This window comes from Patagioenas fasciata, chromosome 4, assembly GCF_037038585.1.
Source record: "Patagioenas fasciata isolate bPatFas1 chromosome 4, bPatFas1.hap1, whole genome shotgun sequence".
Classification (NCBI taxonomy): domain Eukaryota; kingdom Metazoa; phylum Chordata; class Aves; order Columbiformes; family Columbidae; genus Patagioenas; species Patagioenas fasciata.
Genome location: NC_092523.1, coordinates 26,119,513 through 26,140,289, shown reverse-complemented (window position 1 = coordinate 26,140,289; position 20,777 = coordinate 26,119,513). Strand labels below are relative to the sequence as shown.

Here is a 20,777-nt window from a genome sequence, read left to right as displayed (position 1 = left end):
TTCCTCAGGAACCCAGGTGACACATGCCCCATCTTCCGGGACACTAAGATGACATCAGTTCTGCAGAATCGGTGGGAGTACAATATAGCAGAGGGAGGAAATCCCAGAAGAGAGGGTTTCAACAAGAGCAGACACCAGTTGATAGGAGAAACATGGGATAAACTTTGAGGGCTAGAGAATGACAGCAGAGATGAAGGCAGAATTATCATTTGGCCCTTTATTTAGTGCTCAGAAGACCAAGACACCACATGTTGTCTCCCTCCATTGCCACATGCACTTGGTACACACTGGAGCACCTGGTGGTAATGCAGCCCCCACACCAGAAAGGCTGTCTATCCCAGAGACTGAATCTTGTTAGGAGCAAGCCTAGGGCAGATGTTCTGGTTTGGTTTCATGGTAAATGAGAACAACCAGGGCATTCACTGAAACAAAAAAAATAACCACCACCAAATAAAACAAACAATCAATCTCAAAACACAACACCACAACCCCACAACCCCACAGTATGGCTCTGATTTAACATGACAATGCAGGCACTCCTTTTAGGTACCTGGGACTCTGTTTTCCTAAAAGTAGGCATTACATTTTTATATAATTTGATCTCCCACTGGGGAATGGAGAGTTGCTTGCCTATCTCAACAACAATCAATCAATCAGTAGGAGTTATACTGGGACACATGTAGATAAAACCAAATTAGGGAAAAAGGAAATATTCATACAGTGTATATCCAAGAATGTGTGCTTAATGATTATGTAGGAAAAATATGAAAATATTACTGTTCTTGGACCAATAATCCCACACATGTAGGAAAGACTTCAATTGTAAAGCAGCAACATCGTAAGCAAAAAGGAATCAGGATTCTGCAAATATAATTACCATGCTTTATGACTGCAAGGATTTCACAATAAGTGTTTTAATATCTTTATTACGGGATGCTCTCACAGATCATAGAGTCTTTTAGATTCCAAACAAACATTTGGGCTTGTGAGTAGTTGCTTCTTTAAAGAAGCCTTAACCATAAATCTGGTTTTCTTTTGATCTCCTTTCAAATGTATAAGGCAGATAGATATTTGCAAAGCCAAAGTACAATAAATCATTAAGACATTTTATTCTCATGAGAAATTTAAAGAGAAAAAGACTCTCCCATAGCCAAGACATGTGAGGAGCACATTAAATTACTAAAATGTTTTGCTTCATAGTTGCAAACCAGACACTAGAGGTCAGTAGCTTGGAATAAAAATAGCACCTGGAAAAATCCAATTTCATATCAGTTCATCAAATCATATAGTCAAATTCCCAGTCTTTGAATAAGGAAAAAGAACTCCTAAGGTTAGCAGTACATGTCTTTATCCTAACGCAGAAAGCTAGTTTAAAATTCTTACAAACAATATTAGGTACATAATACATTGAAACAACTGCTCTTATCTCTATAGTAACATGCAGACATGCATAGGAACACAGGACTGGAGGAAGCTTCCTGCATCACCAGGTCTAGTTTACCGTTACTCTACCTGTCATTCCTTTTCTTACATGAAGAAATCAAGGATCAGCTTAAAAGCAGCTTAATTCTTTTGCTTGTAAGAAAAAAAAAATAAAATACAAGAATATGAACTAAACTTGACTAGTACTTTTTGAAGTGTATAAAGGCAGGACATTAGAAGCATCAATGCACTGCAAGACTCTTTTCTAAAAACTATTTTCCTTACAAATGTGTAACACTCTGAAAAGAGAGGCGGCTGGCAGAAGGCAGGACGAGGTTTTATGATTAAAAGTGCATTAATATATCCAAATGGCAAAAAAACCCCACCCTTCAAAATACTACATTTTGTCATTTATCTGCTGCTCTAAGTATACATACACATCATCAATCCACAGCACATGTACATTGATGTAACCAAATGTCTTGCTTATCTCTGCCCCAGGGTGATGTTAAAAAATTTGTGAGAATTCAAAATGTGAATAGAACCAGTGGATGCTCTACAAATGCACAATGAACTAATGCTTGGTGCTGCAACTGTTGTTTCTAAGGTTTCAATGTTTCTCTGTATTATACAGTTACACAACCGATAAAACACCAGTGGATACAGGAGAATTTAGAAAGTCAACTTCAGATTTCCATCTGCCATTACAAAAAAAAAGCAAACAAACAAAAAACCCACAAACAAACAAAACCAACAAACACAAACCCAAACCACAAACCACGACCACTTCCTAATAATGGCTTTGATTTAAACTTTATCACTAAAAGGAATCACAATAATTTTCATCGTACTTTCGTAAGAACCTAACTGAAGCTGCTATAGCAGAAAGTATGCTGGGAAGGGATTGCAATAGGCAAATATCTGTCATCTGAAAAGAGTTTGGTTGGATTTTGTAGATTAAAAAAATTAAATTAAAAAATGTTGAAATGCTAAGTTACAAATATCATGTTTTATATGTCTTTGCACACAGAAACAAACATACATGAGGACAAAACATCATGCATACAGGATATCTTCTTTTAGATGCCAACATAAAAATGTAGAAAAAAAAAACCAAAACCCAGTAACAACATAGACCATTGTGTTTATTTCCACTACAGGAGTTTCAAACACAACAGACAAGAACACATAATTGCACTGTAGCTGTTTTCCATTTTAAATGAACCAAGATCAGGCTGTCAGCTCTTCTACAACAACATGTCAGCATCTGAACATGCTATTCCAAGAGTATTTTAATAGAGACTAAGTTAGAAATAATTTACAGCTAGAAAACTTAAGTACTATCCAGAGGATACTGATGGCATAAAACCATGAATGGTGAACTGGGGTTTGTAAATACAAGAACACCCAATAGGATTTCCATACATCTTTTCATCACATAGAGCTGAACTCTTGTGCATTCTCATTCTTCTTCCCATTGTTCTTCCATCTCCTTCTATTACATTTCTACCTTTGTGAAAACAGTAGTTGATATTGTCTTAACCTTTGCAGATAATCAAGCCCTGCATCTTTATCATTTCTGATTTTCAGCTTAATTTTCCTGTGAAATATCTCAACCAACAGATGCACCATCTTCATCCAACATACTCTCGCTCTTCACACCAGCAAAGGTGCATGAGTGAACACACGCAGAAAAACACACCACAAATGAAAACACCACGATCTGCACTTGTTCTCAAGGAAACCAGATTCCTCACCCCAGACAGGAGTCTGGACCGCTACAACACTCATCTCACAAGCCTGATACCATGGTCAGGCACATGGAGACTGGGATAAAGAGAGATGAACTCTAACCATTGCTTTCTTTTAAGAGCAAAGTCATTCATGGCTCCTCAGAATACAGTCCACACTACTGCTTCTACAAAGCTGCAGCTGTGTGGTGGTACCTCGCTGTGGTAGAATAAAGCCCACCTAGTTGGCATTGGGGGTTGAGCATAAGTCCGCTATTTAGTGTGCCAGCACAAATGAACTAGGCCTGGCCCACAAGAGAGTAACACTGGGTCACATTATTAACAACACTGGTTTACAATTTTGCATACTAGCTGTAAACTGAATTATTACTATTATACTGATATAAATGTTAAGTAATGAAGCACCAGCTACAACTTATTTTCAGTTCAGCAGTGGCACTTATTTAGGCAGTAGGATGTAATCATAGAAAGCAACCTATTTTAAGGTTAAAGGGACAGGACTCCTGTCAAAATACAAGCGTACAGTCAACTTTCTCTATTAATACCTGCATTGAAAATACAACAGTAAACTGAGCAAGTAGGTACATTTTTTCACAAGACTTGGTGTTAACTGTGCCATCTGTGAAGCAGAATGGCTCCAATGGACTTAAAGACAGGGATCAGCTTGCTTTGGCTTTGATATACAGCTTAATCTTCCTTTTTCTTTGGAAAAAAGCAAATGAGAAGTTGCAGTAGCTCACTGCAGCCTACACTGTTACAAACACACAAAATACCCAACACACACATCAGAAACCAAACACACATCTAGAACACTTAACATTGAAAACTGTTAGTCACTAACCCAAACTTGGAGATTAGAACTTAACAAGTGCTGTTATGCAACACAACATTGGTAATATTTTAAATCCAGAAAAATAAATATACAATTTGATTTCAAGAACATCAACGAAACCACAGCTATATCAATACAGAAAACAATTTAATTTGTTTAGAAATAAATATTTGACATACAAAGCACATACAGTGAAAAAGGGTCACGATAAATTACAAATGGAGATACCTGCTAGTTCACTGAGAAAAGCCCTTGGTATTTCCAATTTCATACCAACAAATTTATCATTCTTGCTGATTTAAGCACAGCACTAAACAAATATGGATCCCAGTGCTTTCTTTCACAGGTACTGGCAGGGATAATTTACTGCAGTGATGCAATTTGAAAATCAGTAGGGACCAGTAAATTGCTGCATAAAAGAAAGAGCGAATGAGGTGCTTTTTCCTTAGTGTCAGCAGCCTGTGATTATTATGTTTATTAGATTTTCTTGAAAGGGCTTCACATTTTCTCAAATATGCAGGAGAACTGTATTTCCCCTCTGAGCCCTTGCATTAGCATTTTGTGCCTCAGTCCTTGAATACAAGTAAAAGATGAATTTTTCCAATTCATTTTAGAAGTTTGTACCATCTGGATGGCACAAAACTAAGCAATGAAACTCCCTTACCTGCACAATATCTGCTATTATCACAGAGCAAGCTTCTGCAGAAAAGTTAATAAGTGAAGTTGACATTTTAGAAAAAGATATTTTTGAATCCACATTTAAGATTAAATTACATTATCCATACTGATAATGCATTTTTGAAATAAAGGATGGCTTAAGGTTCTGTCCTTAGAAGGCGATTTAAAACAACAAGGCCTGACTCTTCCTGTGATTTTAAGAAAAATATAGCATAAGAAGTTACAGTACAGAGATACACTAACCAATTTCAGTATAGTTTAACCAATTTCGGTATAGTTTAACCATAAATACTTGCACTGCAACAATTAAAAAATTACAGACAATTACAACAGATCAGCATACCCTTCTAACATCTAGTATGTAAACGCTTAAAATCTTATTCTGTTGCATTATTTCTCTTCACCAGAAAGATGACAATACCAGGGCCCATATCTAGGCTCTTGCACACAGGAATCAGCTCTTGACACTGCTTTAAAAGAATGTTCTGTTCTAGCTAAATGGTCTTTGCTGCCCTTAATTTGAGTACCGTGAGGTACAGTACTTTTTAAAATTGTTTAAGCAGCAGATAGTATCATTTTGGAAACAGGACCACATGATCCTATATGGTGTAGAAACAAATCAGTTTCCCCTGGACGCTTGTCCAACTCTTATTTATTTTATTTTTTAAAAATTTCCTCCCCTGCCAGAGCTCTTACATCACCTCAGGCAAATCAGTCTTCCATGCTGTCTGTAATCAGGTTTCCATTCCTGTCTGTAAAATGGGCAAGAACTGCACTTCCTTAATTAACAAAGGATCTGTACAGCAAATGTCACAATACAGGTGCCAAACAATAAAGAGCTCCAAGAGAGACTACACAAAAAAACCAGGTATCTTTTTTGTTTGGACATTACTATCACATATACAGTTAGCAGCTCAGAAACTGTTGGAACAAATAGTGGCTCATGGTTACATTAAAAAAAAATCCTTAACATGTAACAATATATTAACAGATATTGCTCCCCTTGAACATCCATCATCAAAGAAGCCAACAAAACAAAACTGACAGCACAAAAATGACAATAAAATATAAAATTTAAATAAAAGACAATAAAAGAAATGATGGATGCATTAGTAGACTACTTTGTATGTAAGAAATCCCAACTGGCATTAGTCACTCCAACAGACCAAATGTGTCCTGATATTTCATTTACCTACAGCTGAAAATAGAAGAGTCTCACACTGGATCTACAGCAAGCTTGAGCACAGGAAGGGGTAGGTCTACCCACAGAATCTATGCAGCAGCACTTTAGCTCATGAAAGCCAAGATGATAAAAGCAATCACAAGTGTGATTTACACCAGTAGACGCGATAACCACACTAGGTAGACAACCTTTCAGCAAGACAAAAAATCCTCTGCTTCACGTTTGAGGTTGGCAGGCATTTTATGGTCAGCTGCAAAATTTCTCTACATACAGCTCTTTTCACTAGAAAAATCTCAGCCTATCAGGACACAACCAGCATTTCATGCATTTAATTGAACCATTAGTATACAAGCAGTCACAAACTGTGGGAGGGAAACAGGCACAACGACAGAGTGGTTTTGCCAGCACTGAGTAAACTTAACAGTGTTATCACTTAGGCAGCCTAAAGGCTACAGTAAAAAGCATAGTTGATGCAGAGGGCAGGTCAGTTGCTAGATTTGTTTGGAAGTTATTCTTAATGCCATTGTTCCATGTTTTCTTGGCACAATAAAGAGGTAAGTTTTACCAGGCCACACGTAAAATCCAGGTCTCGCTTGTCAAGCAATTCCTTGCAAATCCAAGAATATACTACTAGCCAAATCAAATCCCATTTATGAAAGATATTCCTCCTGTTGATCCTTTAAGGCTTTTCCTAGTTACAAAGAATTAACACGAAATCCACATAAGCTTTGCTTCATGGCACTATCTTCCCACTCTCTACTTACTGCAATCTCATTCTTTTGTTCCTTTAATCTTCTTCCTCCATTCATAGAGTTGGATCTCGAGACTTAGCATCCTTCAGTTAGTTTCAATACATCATATCCAATTTAGACTCCTCTCTAATTTAATAACAGCATACAATTACAGGAACAGTAGACTGCACCATAAGAGCAGTTTTAGACCAGAAAAATTTGCTCAGAAGTAACATGTTATTTTGCTTATATTAATTACAAAAGTATTTCTTTGCCTTCCACTCTCAGTATGGGGAACAAACTTAGAATACGAAATGAATTTTTAAATCACGGTGGTGCAAAGAGCTGAACAGAGTCTGATGTCACAACTCAGAAAAATATACGGCATAACAAAAAACAGGGTCTAGAACTGAAATGATGATAAGTAGGTCTAGATTTCTGCTCTGATTAGGTACCTTTGTTGCAGTGCTCATTCTTGGGCTAAATTTTGAAGGAAAGAGTCAAATATTTGCACTTTAGAAGGCAAAAATTCTCTATAAAATAATTGAGAAATGCACAGAACCTTATGTCCCAATTCAGAAGCAGCACTGGGAACATAAGAACATGCACACATACACACGGGACAGCATTCTACTCAGCTTCCAGGTGCAAGCGTCAGTATGTTCTGTTAGTGAGAAAATAAGCTTGAAGAGCCTAGCAAATTACATTTAACACTCCTTTTATTGCAGTAGAAATTTTAGTTTTTATAAAATCCTCAAATTACAGGATATACATATAGTGAATCTCATTGCAAGTCTTTAGCAGCTGTAGAGCATTACTGCATGCAGTCGCTTCTGCAGTGTGCAAGTGTTCTATAAATAGCTAATCATGTTCAGAGAGCAAGACAAGTAGTCAAAGAATATCATATTCAATTACCAACTAGTTCATCAGTACCAAGAGGTTGAGCAAAAAATAAGGTTATAAATACAGGCTGTGATCTAACAAACTAATACAACTGGGAAGTATGAATGATATCCACATCACAAACAAGATAACTCAATAGTTCCAGGAAAAAATACTTTGCTTCAAGACCGTTTTCAAAAGTGTTTCACATTAAGATTTCTCTGACCAAGGAAGAATAGTTAAGTACAGTGCTATAGAAATTTACAAAAGGCCAATGAAACCCATTTACTTTATGCAATTAGAATACTAACATTAACTACAGAAGACTAGGCAAATACTTTGCCTTGAATTTACGGAAAGCCGTTGTGTTCAGACAGATAATATTCTTCTTCCACGACCTACCTTCCAGCTGCTGGGTGAATACATAATCAGCACTCAATTTAATATTCATTTCTGTAGTAATGACACTGGCTTCAGATCAGTCATCAGATGGATTTATGCTAAAAAATCCTACACCCATTTGTTTCAGGAGCTGCCTAAACAGTTAGAATCCCTTATGCAAATTTCCCATCACAATGAGTCTCAGCAACTGTAAGAACAATTTATATAGAGCTAGCTACAGATTAATTTTCTAAAAAGCTGACATGCTTGGATTATTGCAGTTTCACATTTGCGTAGAAACAAGAACAAATTTGCAACGATTCTGCAAAAATTACTTAGTTTACATTGATTAGTTCACTTAAGAGATGGTTAAAAGTTTAAGCATTGCAGTTTTGTCTGAAAAGCCCACAGGTCAGCAATTCAGCTTGGTAAAACATCTTGTTATGGCAAGATAACTGCACAGAGTTTTCTGCGATCAGAATGTTGAGATTTCTTCCAACAACATGAAGACTATTTCACAAGGTAGAAACTTGGAAGAGTTCTTTATAAGTACTGCAAACAGAAATAGCGTCTCCTTCAGAAAAGGTGTTAACTATGTCAGCTTGATAGATTTTAATCTCTTTTGTGAAATTCAAAGTGGGCCATATTTTTTTGCATTGAATATAGTAATTTAGAAAAAATGGTTCTACAGATATATCTAATAAGCAGAAGAACACTGTCCAAAGCATATTGCATAGGTATGCATACCAGCTGCTATCCACTGGAGACATCCTGCAGTATCTATAGATCAAACTAACAGAAGCCTACTGAGCACAGGCTTCTAAAAGTTTTAATCAACCTCAAACAATCCTTGATTCCTAAAAATCAATTCTGTATGACCGGGCATGTTTTGGATAGTACACAGCTACTCTTTTTCACCAATTACCAATACAGCACAGTAATTTTAAGTTTCCATTACTCGCTTTTGATATGCTAAACTTCATATTATCTCCAAGAAAAGCATATACACATTTTTATACAGACTGCAATGAGACTGGTGTAAAACCAGGATTTTATAACCATCAGCAGAAGTACCAGCTGCTCATAATGTTCACAAAACACAGGGGCCTGAAATCTGGCTATGCAACAGTTGGTGCCAATCTGCTTATAAAGGAAATGCTGCTGAGGCATAGTCTTCTTACAAAAACAGGGCATGAGGGCTTCATTATTAAGTGTTCAACAACAATCCTCAGCTCGGTGAAGAGAGTCCTGAAAATCAGATTTAAAGAGAGTTTTAAAATCCTACAGCATTTAGCAGAAGTATAATCTAAATCTATCTTTTTCATTTACTATTTTTCTCACCACCACCCCCCCCCCCAAACTCTAGCTAGTAAGTTCTTTAGATCAACTCAGTGTTGCAGTATCTTGCAAGAGCTTCGGAATTCTTATCCTTTAAACATTAACATTTTAATTAACTTTAGTTCAGCAGCTTACAAGGTAAGGACAGATATAAAACAGCAGAAAAGTTCTACCTTCTAGAAAAAAAAAAAACAAGCAAACCCCAAGCACTAAAAAAAGAGTAATGCTCCATCAGAAATAGTGTCAGGAGTTGGGAGGTAATTATGTGTTTGCACTGCTTCTTGACAGGATGCAAGAACCCGGCACTCTAGAGGCAACAATTAGAAGACAGACATGAGAAATAAAACTGACACCACCAGTTTCCCTTAAAAGCACATAAATGCCAGAACATCTTGGATAAACTAGTTATATCAAAAGTTAGTTTTAATATTGCAAAGCTTAAATTATTTTAGATACCAAAGTAGTAAAGCACCTTTGTAGATATTTGTTGTTTAAAAAAAAAAAAAAAAAATCCATGTACTAAGATGGAGCAATTGATTTCTTACAAAATGGTAAGGAATAGGAGGCAATCAAGTTTATGATTCTCACACCTGTCTTTGCATACAATGGCAGCCAAAGCCACTTACTTGGTACTTTAGCAAAATGTTTTTTAATCAAGTAGTGATGATACTGGAAAGTTCACAAAATCTTACCCTATGCAATGCTTGTAATAAAAGTTCTGAGAAAGCACTAACCTGAGCAAATCCTCATAGAAACAGTTACGGTTTCAAAGTTCAAAGCCATAGCATTGGCTTGACCAACTTTCAAACAAAATCAAGAAAGCTCTATTTCAATTATAATTAACCTAAGAATTTAACTAAAGGAAGTTATGAACATGCTTAAGATCATCCACAGATTTTTTTTCTCTCAACATTACACAAGTTTGTAAGTGCCTGTTCACGTATAGACTTAGCCTCAGACAGGCCTGGAATCTAAAATAAGAATCTTTCTGGTAAATGGTCACAGAACAATTAAAAGACTTTCCTCTCCCAAAGCACAGTTTTAATTACAAAGGCATGTACATTTTAGGTGGTACATTTTAGAGAAGTTCAGTTACATGAAATAAATGCAACCTTAAACCAGCTAGTTGGGGTTTTTTTTTAGCATCCAGGTGTATTCCACATTCTATAATTACCATTTGCACATTTAGTATTAAGTTACGCATTCATTTTAGAATGAAAAATTTCTGAATGCCTAAGACTCTGCAGTTTAATGTTAACTTCCAAAATCAACTTCATGCTTACCGACAGTATGGATTTCGCCGAGAGGAGTAGCGTAATGTGAGAAATCTATAGTAAATGAATGGCTGGAGCAGACTACCTTGCCCACTGAAAGAGAATAGAGAAGAAGAACTTGAAACTAACAAAAAGGAAAAAAAAAAATCAGGACTTTTCCTAATAAAAGCAATCAAACGCCTTAGGATCAAAAAGGCTACATCGGGGTCACATTGGTTCAGATAATCTACACGTGACAAGGAAAAGTACACAAACATACACTTAGGAAAGCAGAAACTTACATTACAGAATAGAAGTGTTCAATGAAGCAGTTTTTAATTAATATAAAATCAATACCAGAACAGCACTTCAAGTTTTTTATATATCTCATTTCTGGTGGTAGACAAAGAATCATAGAAGTGGTGGTAGATGCCTGTTCAGTATTAAGAAAAAGCTTGCAGGCCAAGCACAGAAATTGGCTGACATAAATAGTCCAGTTACAGCGAGCTTCTTCAGCCCTCATCATAGCGCTTTGAATATATGGGCTGCATTTCTAGTATCTTTTGCAAAACTTCCCAGTACGCGCTGGACACTACTATAGATGTATTGAGAAATTAATGCCAAGGCAACTATTTCAGTTACAACAAAATTAGGTTTTGATACTTTAGAAAACCGCTGTTTCACATGAAAGTGCTGTAAAATAGTGAAAGGCTAGCATAGAAACCATACACAGCAAAGCACAGAAATACCATAAGTAATTTCAATGACTGCAGCTTCTTTATATAACACAATATTAAAAAGCTCTATTTGAAGTTTAACATGACAGTCCCAATAACTAGAACACATTCAAGTATAAGCAATATCTTTACCCAAAATAAAAAATATAAAGTGAAAAGAAAAGTGAACTACAGGAGAAAATCTTGCACCTGTACAGTATTTACAAGCATTTAATATGCTAGGACAGTTTGAAAAACAAATTCTCACAATCGCTGCATTTAACCATTACACAATTTTAAAATTTGTTATATGATCTTTTATAAGCTTCATTATCTACTACATGATGTATCCAAAGTAGCAACACTTCTCATACTAAAGTCTCCATAGAGATAGAAAAAAAAAAAAGAAAAAGAAGTTACCCTAAAGAGAAGTTTTAAGTACTTCAAAGTTTCAGATATTGGATACAGAGAGTATCTATCTGTCAATTGGTAAGTGGCCTTAAATGAAATGGAATCCTTCAGGACTGAAGCATTTAAGCATTCAGCTGACATATTAAAGACAAATTATGTATTCTGTCAACTTCCACGATGGTAAAGCCTGTGAGACCACTCAAGACAGATGTTCTCACTGTGCTACAACCTGTATAGAAAAAAGGGCATAACCTACTCCTGCTTGCACACTTTTAGCAGAATGAAATACCATGCCACCTTAATTTATGGAATCTAATAGTCAAAAATAAGAGTTCACTTTCAATTATATTACATCAACCTAAACGAACAATGTAGGAGAACACAAGTTACAGGCCTGAAAAACTTTTATTTGACCCAACAATGTCACCCATGCTATGACAAGGAAGCGTTTTTGGTGCTTAGTTATATCAGAATTAATGCTTTTTTGATTTAATGATGCACCAACTTGAGAAATCTAGTATTCAAATAAATGTAGCTCCAAGTTCAAGCCTTGGTCAGCCAGAACCATATAAATGGAGATCTATGACCCACAGAGAACTCAATTACAGAAAGTAATCCACATAGCAAGTTTCTAATTCTGAAAATAGTTATGGTAATTCTTACCTGAAGAGCATAAAAACTGTAGCTGGCATCAGGAAAATTTCATTGCAAGCAATGAATTTTAGAATATTCTGTTGATTAGCATTCAGTTTGTCTAAAAGATTTCTCAGAAAAGGCAAGCTATTTGAACTCCGTGCCTTTAAAGAAGAAAAAAAGATTGCAAGAAAACATACAAGTTACACCTACCTTCTCCAGCACAGAGAAATCAAAATACTAACAATTATAATTTATAACTCATTTAAGTATTTTAAGACTAAGTCATTTAAAGGTATGCAAATCAGTATCTCAAGGAAAACTACTGGAAGCTTGGAACTCCGTAATTACATAGAGTTCAATTAAAATCACGAGGTGCTGCAGTTCCCTCCCACACCCTTTTTGGTTCAACAGCACAGAGAAGGCCATGAGCCTTATGCTGGCCACTAGGAGGAAGCACCTACGGCAGCAAGACAGCCCGGTTAGGAAGACCAACGGTCGGACTTGCATGAAGCTGCACAAGGCAGTTCACTGAGCAGCAAGTCCAATGGCAAGTATTTTCCTTGCTAGCCTCACCCTGCATTTTGTTATTTTACTACTGAAACAGAACATTCAATTTCACAGACTATGGTTTAGCTTGAAAGCGTGTCTTAAGTTTCAACGTAACTGCTACACAGCTTTTGTTTCCTTCAAAGAACAACATTTGAAGAAAAAGAACTAGTGTCAACTCCAACATGGTTAAGTCATAACAGAAGGGTTAAGAAAACCAAACCACCCACCCAAAAAAAGACTTTGCATGTTCCCTGTGCTGAGATTCCATACTACAATGTCATTTTAACTCCTCTAGCGTAGCTAAAGGAAACCATAGCTGCAACTCAAACCTGTTTATAAACCCCAAGAATACCAGTAGTATTAATCGTATCAAAAAGCATGTCATACTTACATCAAGAACCTTCTTCGTATACGTGGCAGCATGAAGCAAAGAGAACAGCAGAACTGGAAAAATACTCACTGAAGCAAGCGATAAGGAAAATTATAGGCTGCACAAGTGCTTCAACTTCTTTGTGATGTTAACACACAAGTAACACCTTGATGGTTGGCTGAAATTATCTATGCTGTATTAAAACATGTATATGTCTAACATCTGTATTTATAGCTCTTTGCTTCTTCCACCTCTTCACTATACATTTTTATTAACTTCAAAATGTGCACGTATGTAGGTATGCGAAAGTACAACATACACCATTACAAATTAGTGCGTTTCTGCTGGAGTGCATTCTTTCTGCGTGGAAGACACGTGTGAGGTTACTACTTAAGATGTATCAAATACACGTAGTAATAATACTTTTAATTAAGAGATGCTACAAAATGCATTTCTTTACCAAAGAACATGCAGTTGCCAGCCATTCAGATTTGAGAGAGCAAGAACATAGCCATGCCTCTGTCAGACACATTTTAAGAGGAGGATACTAAGCATATACACAAAGTGGCACAAAAGAAAAGTCGGTTCTTACACATCACCTTTGACAAGCCACAGGACTAAGTCTTTTTTTGCAGACTTCATCTCTGTAATAACTTATCTCAAAAAGCTACTACTGTATAATTATCTCTCCACATGATACATGTCCTACTCACAGTGAGGAGTCATATATTAACTCAGTACTGGTAATAAATGAAAGTTACCAACTTCTCAAAGCATCACTTGAGACTGCTCATAAAATCCACTGAAGTCTCAGGTAAAGAAAGCCTAAGTATGCAAAGACTGCAGTGCACTATAGAGGTGATTAACCTGAGTATAGATCAATCAACATAAGCCTCTCCTATTTTACACAGAATACTCTCTATGAATAGCAAACATATTCTAGTTTAAACTAGTTTTTCAACCCACGGCACAGGTGGTGAGAAGTTTTTAAGATATTTAAAAACATCACCAGGGTGACCAAAGCAAAGGATACTTGTAACAGGGTAGGAATTCACAAAGATAAGTGAGTACAACAGGTAGTGGCAGCTGTCCTCCAGCAAGGCCTGGGCCAGAAACGCCCTACTAAGCTGGAAGTGCGGTAGCCTTTGGTGTAGTCGGAGGGCACTAGTAAGAGCGTTAGCCAGCAAGGCACGCTGATAAAAGCTCGCTGCTTCATGCAACCTGCAAATCATCAGAGGAGACGTTACCATATGAACCAAGCCCCTGCTCAGAAGTCTTCCACCCTTGAGAATTGCATCACAATTGCACAACACCTGAAGTATTTTTATTATCATACACAAGCACTATTATCAAAATACAACTCAAAAACTTGTAACACCAACTTACTGCAGGTGCCAAAGGTAAACCAACTCAATATATGACTCCATAACCACACATAAAACCACACATTTGCCAGTACTTTACAGTTGTTCAACACATTTTCCAAACGTGTCTACAAGTGTTTCAAACCAATCAAAAATGGATAAACTGTTCTTACAGAAATCACCCGAGTAGGCTGAATAACAAAAATTTACCCTAACATGGAAAACAACTCTTTGAAAAGGGAGTGTATCTACTTTGCAAATATTTAATGCTATTTTACAAAATTACAATACATACCCTAGAAGAGGCAGGACAAATAAAGCTGAGCAGTAAACTGTGAACAAGCGGGAAATCCACATTGCTGTATCCAACTTGTTAGCCATCAGAAATTGCTACATCAGAGGAAGAAAAGAAAAAAGCCAACCCCCACAGAAGTTGGTATCTTAATATCTGCATACAATGAACATTCTTCTGTTCTATATTAAATTGTAAGTCTTTCTCCAACCTTGAACAGAATCAAATCATAGCTTGAAGCAAAGAGCATCTTTTTCATCTGTAAAAAACTTGACTCATACAATGTTACTAACCATATCAACAACAGCTTGGCTGTCTCAGAACCAAAAGGCTCCTTTGTACCTTGCAATAAAACACACTCTTGTGTGGAGGTAGCTTTTTGGAACAAACCAACCTCACAAGACAGCCAGCTTCCAAAATGCATCATGCAAGGTCTGACTTTCCTATCTATTCCTTCAAGGTTCCTTTTAAAATACACTTCACACACCTAGGGCTAAATCACATTTCTTATGAAGCGGGAAAACAGAAGGGGTCTGGGAGATTAGCATAGCTACATCATAAGGAGAGTAGCATCATTTTGGCTTACATATTCTTGGCTGAAAAAAAAACAACAAACAAACAAAAACGCACACACACAAACAAACAAAACAAACAAAAAAAACACACAAAAGACCCAACACAACCAAACTTTTAACGGTAATCTAGCAGCTCTCCTTAATCACAGTCCTCTTCACACCTGATGCAGTCTCGGTACCAGAATGGCTCTAATATAGCATGCTTTGAGCCATTAGATGCCTAAGAGTCAAAACATCGGCTCCCTTTCACCTGAAAGAGCTCAAGATATTTTACCGAATTTAAACCAGCTTTTGAAGTATTCCTCCACGTTCCTAGACCCTTTTTATAAAAGTGACCAGAAATCAACCTAACCTAAAAGCGCTTTCATATCGTCATCTCCTAACTTATGTAATAAAACCACAGACACATGGTTGCTGCCGCACAGAATTAGTTCTGATTGAGGCACTTCCCAGAACGGCGGCGCAGCAGCAACACGTTTTCAACCAGCAAGTGAAAGGTCCGCTTCCCCCTGCCCGGGCGAGCAGCACACGGGGGGCGCCCACGCTGCCGGAGAAGCATCGTGGCCAGCACAGGACGCTCCCGCTCCCCCCGCAAGAGCCAGGCCGGCACCGCGGCCTGCTGCCCCCCGCACAGCCGAGCACGGCCGCTACTTACCACCGCTCCGCCGCCAGCCCCGCCTTGCATGGGCCCGTTCTGCGTGGAGTCTGCCATGGCTGCACCTACGGGGAGAGAAGGGCCTCAGCAGGGACAGGGGCAACCGCCTCCCGAGCCCAAACTCCCAGCCGGGCCGCCCACGACCCACCGCAAGCGCCACAAACGGCCAAGCACGGCCGTACTCCCCGGATCCGGCCAGGCGTCACTTCCAGCAGCCGCGGAGCCTGCCGGGCAATGTAGGCGACGTGACGCCTGTGACCGCCCTAGGCGGCGTCACAAGGCCTTGTTGGGGGTGGCGTGGAGCTGCCGCTGCCAGAGAACACGGGTGGGGCGGAGGTTCGCTCCGGCCCCCGGGGCTCTGCTGTCTACAGCGGGCCCGGCCACTGCTCCTCAGCTGGCTCTGTGGGGTCTACATAGGGGTTTTTCTGTGTTCTGACAGCGGTGTTACCAGTGCTCACTTGGGCACCTGTCGGCGGAGCGTTTGCTCACCGAGGGCCAGGCAGGCTTTGCAGAGCCATTTACCGAGACACAGACGTAGGAATCGTAAGGTCCCAGGTCTCAGACAATGCTCTCCAGTTCCCCAGTGCTGTAGTGTCATGGTGGTGTCACACAAAAATGATCCAAATAAAAATATCATCCTGCCTCAGGTGGTGTTTGGGGTGTTACTTGGTTCCCTATAATGTAAAAGGGAAAAAACAAACAAGCTTTTTCGAAGCTCCATGTGCCCCAACATTCTGCAAGCAGTATTAAATTAAAATGCAGAATCTTTGAAGCACATTTCTGGAGTCTTTGGTCTGTAACCATTTAACGTTAAAGCAAAGGAGCTTTAATCAAGTACAGGTATACCAGCAATGTTGACAGGAGGACCAAGCCGGATAGCACAAAGCAGAAGCCTTCTGCTCACTGTGCAACATGTCACATATGAGATGTGCAAGGTTTTGGGAAAGGTTAATCCTCCGTTAATCTGACTCTTGTCTTAATATTGGTCTTTTGGTTTGTTTTTGTGGGGGCTTTTTTGATTTTTTTTTTTTTAAATGATCAGTGCTGGATAGCTATGTGAACATGTTTCTGTTCTCAGCTGGACATCTGTAAATCTAGTATAACTTGGCTGAAGTGATATCAAAGTAAAATAAAATAAACTGAGGGCCTCAAGATAGATACCTTTGCCTTTTAGCTCCTGTAGCCTCGTGTGGTTTGTACTCCCAAGTTTCTCTCAAGGATGTGCAGCAGGTTCCCCCTTCTGGCAGCATGGGTTCCAGGACGGCAAACCAGTTTCTAATCATTCTCAGGTGCTTTCAGTTACTCTTTAGCAGCAAAGAAGACATATTTTTGTGACCACGAATGTTGGAATCAACATCCGCAATAAGCCTCATCTGTGGTTTATGATGATTAAACTTGAAGATTGATGGGAAGAGACTTGGGAAGGCATCAGGACAATGTGCAATGAAGTATGTTGATGGGGAAGGAGCAAAATGAGAGTCAGCTGATAGGGATTCTAATAACATAACAATTATAAGTAAACTAAGGCTTGAGGCTAATTAACACTTTTTTAAATTGAAGATGCAGAACCTGATTTTCCACTTCTTTTCCTAGCCACTCATCTCGTACTAAAGTGGCTACAAAGTAGGCACAAGACTTACCTGCTGTTTTGGGACCATTTTTCTGTAGGTGGAGAATACTGTGTGTAAAGAGCACTGGAGAATTAGGGCTCTCAGTGTGTCTGCTGGATGTTCTCAAATGCATAATAAAAAGACTGACACTTATGCTAAACCAAAATTAAGGCTTTGAATATTGCCCCAGTAAATTTAGTTTAACTATTACCAGATTATTTTCTTTATTACAAAATAAAATATTGGTATATCTAGATTTCTTTAGATGCAACTGAAATACACATTGAAGACAACCAGATGTTTAATGTTGCCAAACTGAAATGTCACAAGTGAAAAAACCTTTTGACCAGTCTACAAGATTAGGTATTTCTTAAACAGACCTAGGATGACAAATCCATATCTATATCAGAAGTGCTTATTTATTTCTTAGCCAGAGGAGACCTACGTAGTTAAGCAGGGAACTGCTGCGTAAGCTCAAGTGGAAGAGGAGAATTTACAGATCATGGAAGGAGGGGCTGGCCACTTGGGAAGAATATAAGGCTGTTGTCAGAGGGTGTAGGGAGGCAACTAGGAAAGCTAAGGCCTCCTTAAAATTAAACCTGGCCAGAGGGGTTGAGGACAACAGAAAGAGCTTTTTCAAATACATGGCAGATAAAACTAACACCAGAGGCAATGTAGGCCCACTGATGAATGGGGTGGGTGCCCTGGTGACAGAAGATATGGAGAAGGCAGAGTTACTGAATGCCTTCTTTGTTTCTGTCTGCTCTGCTGGAGGCTGTCCTGAGTAGCCCCATACCCCCAAGGCCCCAGAGGCAGTCAGGACAATGGAGGAGTTTGCCTTAGTTGATGAGGACTGGGTTAGGGAGCAATTAAGTAATCTGGACATCCATAAATCCATGAGTCTGGATGGGATGCACCCGCAGGTGCTGAGGGGACTGTCTGAGGTCATTGCTGGACCACTCTCCATCATCTTTGCCAAGTCTTGGGATACAGGAGAGATGCCTGAGGACTGGAGAAAAGCAAATGTTACTCCAGTCTTCAAAAAGGGCAAGAAGGAGAACCTGGGTAACTATAGACTGGTTGGCCTCACCTCCATCCCTGGGAAAGTGATGGAACAACTTATCCGTGGTGCCATCTCAAGGCATATCAAGGATAAGAGGGTCATTAGGGGCAGTCAACATGGCTTCACCAAGGGGAAGTCATGCTTAACCAACCTCATAGCCTTTTATGAAGACATAACGAGGTGGATAGATGATGGCAGAGCGGTGAATGTGTTCTACCTTAACTTCACTAAAGCATTTGACACAGTCTCTGACAACATCCTTACGGCTAAACTGAGGAAGTGCAGTCTGGACAATCAGGTAGTGAGGTGGACTGGGAACTGGCTGAAGGAAAGAAGCCAGAGAGTCGTGACCAATGGTGCGGAGTCTCGTTGGAGGCCTGCATCTAGTGGAGTGCCTCAAGGGTCAGTACTGGGGCCAGTATTGTTCAATATATTCATCAATGACTTGGATAAGGGAATAGAGTGTACTATCAGCAAGTTTGCTGATGACACCAAGCTGGGAGGAGTAGCTGACACTCCAGAAGGCTGTGCTGCCATCCAGTGAGACCTGGACAAGCTGGAGAGTTGGGCAGGGAAAAATTCAATGAAATATAATAAGGGCAAGTGTAGAGTCTTGCATCTGGGCAGGAACAACCCCAGGTTCCAGTATAAGTTGGGGAACGACCTGTTAGAGAGCAGTGTAGGGGAAAGGGACCTGGGGGTCCTGGTGGACAGCAGGATGACCATGAGCCAGCACTGTGCCCTTGTGACCAGGAAGGCAAATGACATCCTGGGGTGTATTAGGAGCAGGGTGGTGAGTAGGTCAAGAGAGGTTCTCCTTCCCCTGTACTCTGCCCTGGTGTGACCACATCTGGAATATTGTGTCCAGTTCTGGGCCTCTCAGTTCCAGAAGGACAGGGAACTGCTGGAGAGAGTTCAGCACAGGGCAAAGAAGATGATGAAGGGAGTGGAGCATCTCCCTTATGAGGAAGGACTGAGGGAGCGGGGTCTCTTTAGCTTGGAGAAGAGGAGACTGAGGGATGACCTTATTAATGTTTAAAAATATATAAAGTGTAAGTGTCACAAGGATGGAGCCAGGCTCTTCTCGGTGACAACCAATGGTAAGACAAGCCGTAATGGGTTCAAACAGGAACACAAGAGGTTCCCCTTAAATTTGAGAAGAAACTTCTTCTCAGGTAGGGTAACAGAGCACTGGAACAGGCTGCCCAGGGAGGTTGTGGAGTCTCCTTCTCTGGAGACATTCAAAACCCACCTGGACACATTCCTGTGTAACCTCATCTAGGTGTTCCTGCTCCAGCAGGGAGATTGGACTAGATGATCTTTTGGGGTCCCTTCCAATCCCTAACATTCTGTGATTCTTAGCATTTGTAGTTTAGGAAGGACTGAATACACACACAAGCAAATCATTGATTTCTAAGGTCTGGTTTGCTGTCTGTCAGTCATAACATTAAATTTTATGTTTTCTTTTAGAAAAAGTTATCTTTCACAGTAAATAGAATGTTAAACCACTATTTATTCCCAAAAGCTAATGGCTTAAGAGGTACCATGCTTTGGCAAACTTAATAAGGAGTATTACACTTGTTCCTTTGCAGCCAAGAAATCTCCTTTGGTTTATATGTTTTTCTTTTCCAAGCTTTCCCCTTCACTTTTTTTCTGCATTTATTGTTGCATCTTGTTTGATATGGTTTCTCCTGTTGAGCAATTTGGACCATGCTACTGTTTACTTTAACTTGAGAGAAGACATTAAATTATATCTTAAGAAATCTAGTGGCAGCTATTGGCTTATCCCTTGCTCGATTCTTCTCTGCTATAATATAGCAGATTGAGCAGAGAGGAGCAGGAATTTATTCTTGTTTTATTAATGATCTAGTTTCCGACAGCTGTAAGGGGATTCTTCTGGCACCAGTTTGCTTTCATTGGTGATGAATAGTTCAGATATTTAGAAGAGTAATTGTAATTGCCAAGAACTTATCTACCTCATTAGCAATACAGTCCTATTTCTCCTCTGTGGCAGCCCATCACGACCAGCACAGACATATATGCAATTGTAACTAACACAGCTCTCTACTTCCCCCCGGTAAACTG

At 39.1% G+C, this 20,777-nt stretch overlaps 1 protein-coding gene across 1 annotated transcript; it reads right to left on the bottom strand.

Annotated features, from left to right (window-relative positions):
• Positions 1-7,298: 7,298 nt before the first annotated feature.
• On the bottom strand, positions 7,299-16,247 carry TMEM33 (transmembrane protein 33). Its single transcript, XM_065836611.2, has 8 exons — positions 16,168-16,247; positions 16,020-16,084; positions 14,793-14,887; positions 14,167-14,354; positions 13,155-13,222; positions 12,242-12,375; positions 10,482-10,565; positions 7,299-9,108 (listed from the first exon to the last, which is right to left on the bottom strand). Exons 2-8 carry the CDS (start codon positions 16,074-16,076, stop codon positions 8,979-8,981), a joined length of 756 nt encoding a protein of 251 aa, XP_065692683.1. The 5' UTR covers positions 16,077-16,084; positions 16,168-16,247; the 3' UTR covers positions 7,299-8,978.
• Positions 16,248-20,777: the final 4,530 nt, after the last annotated feature.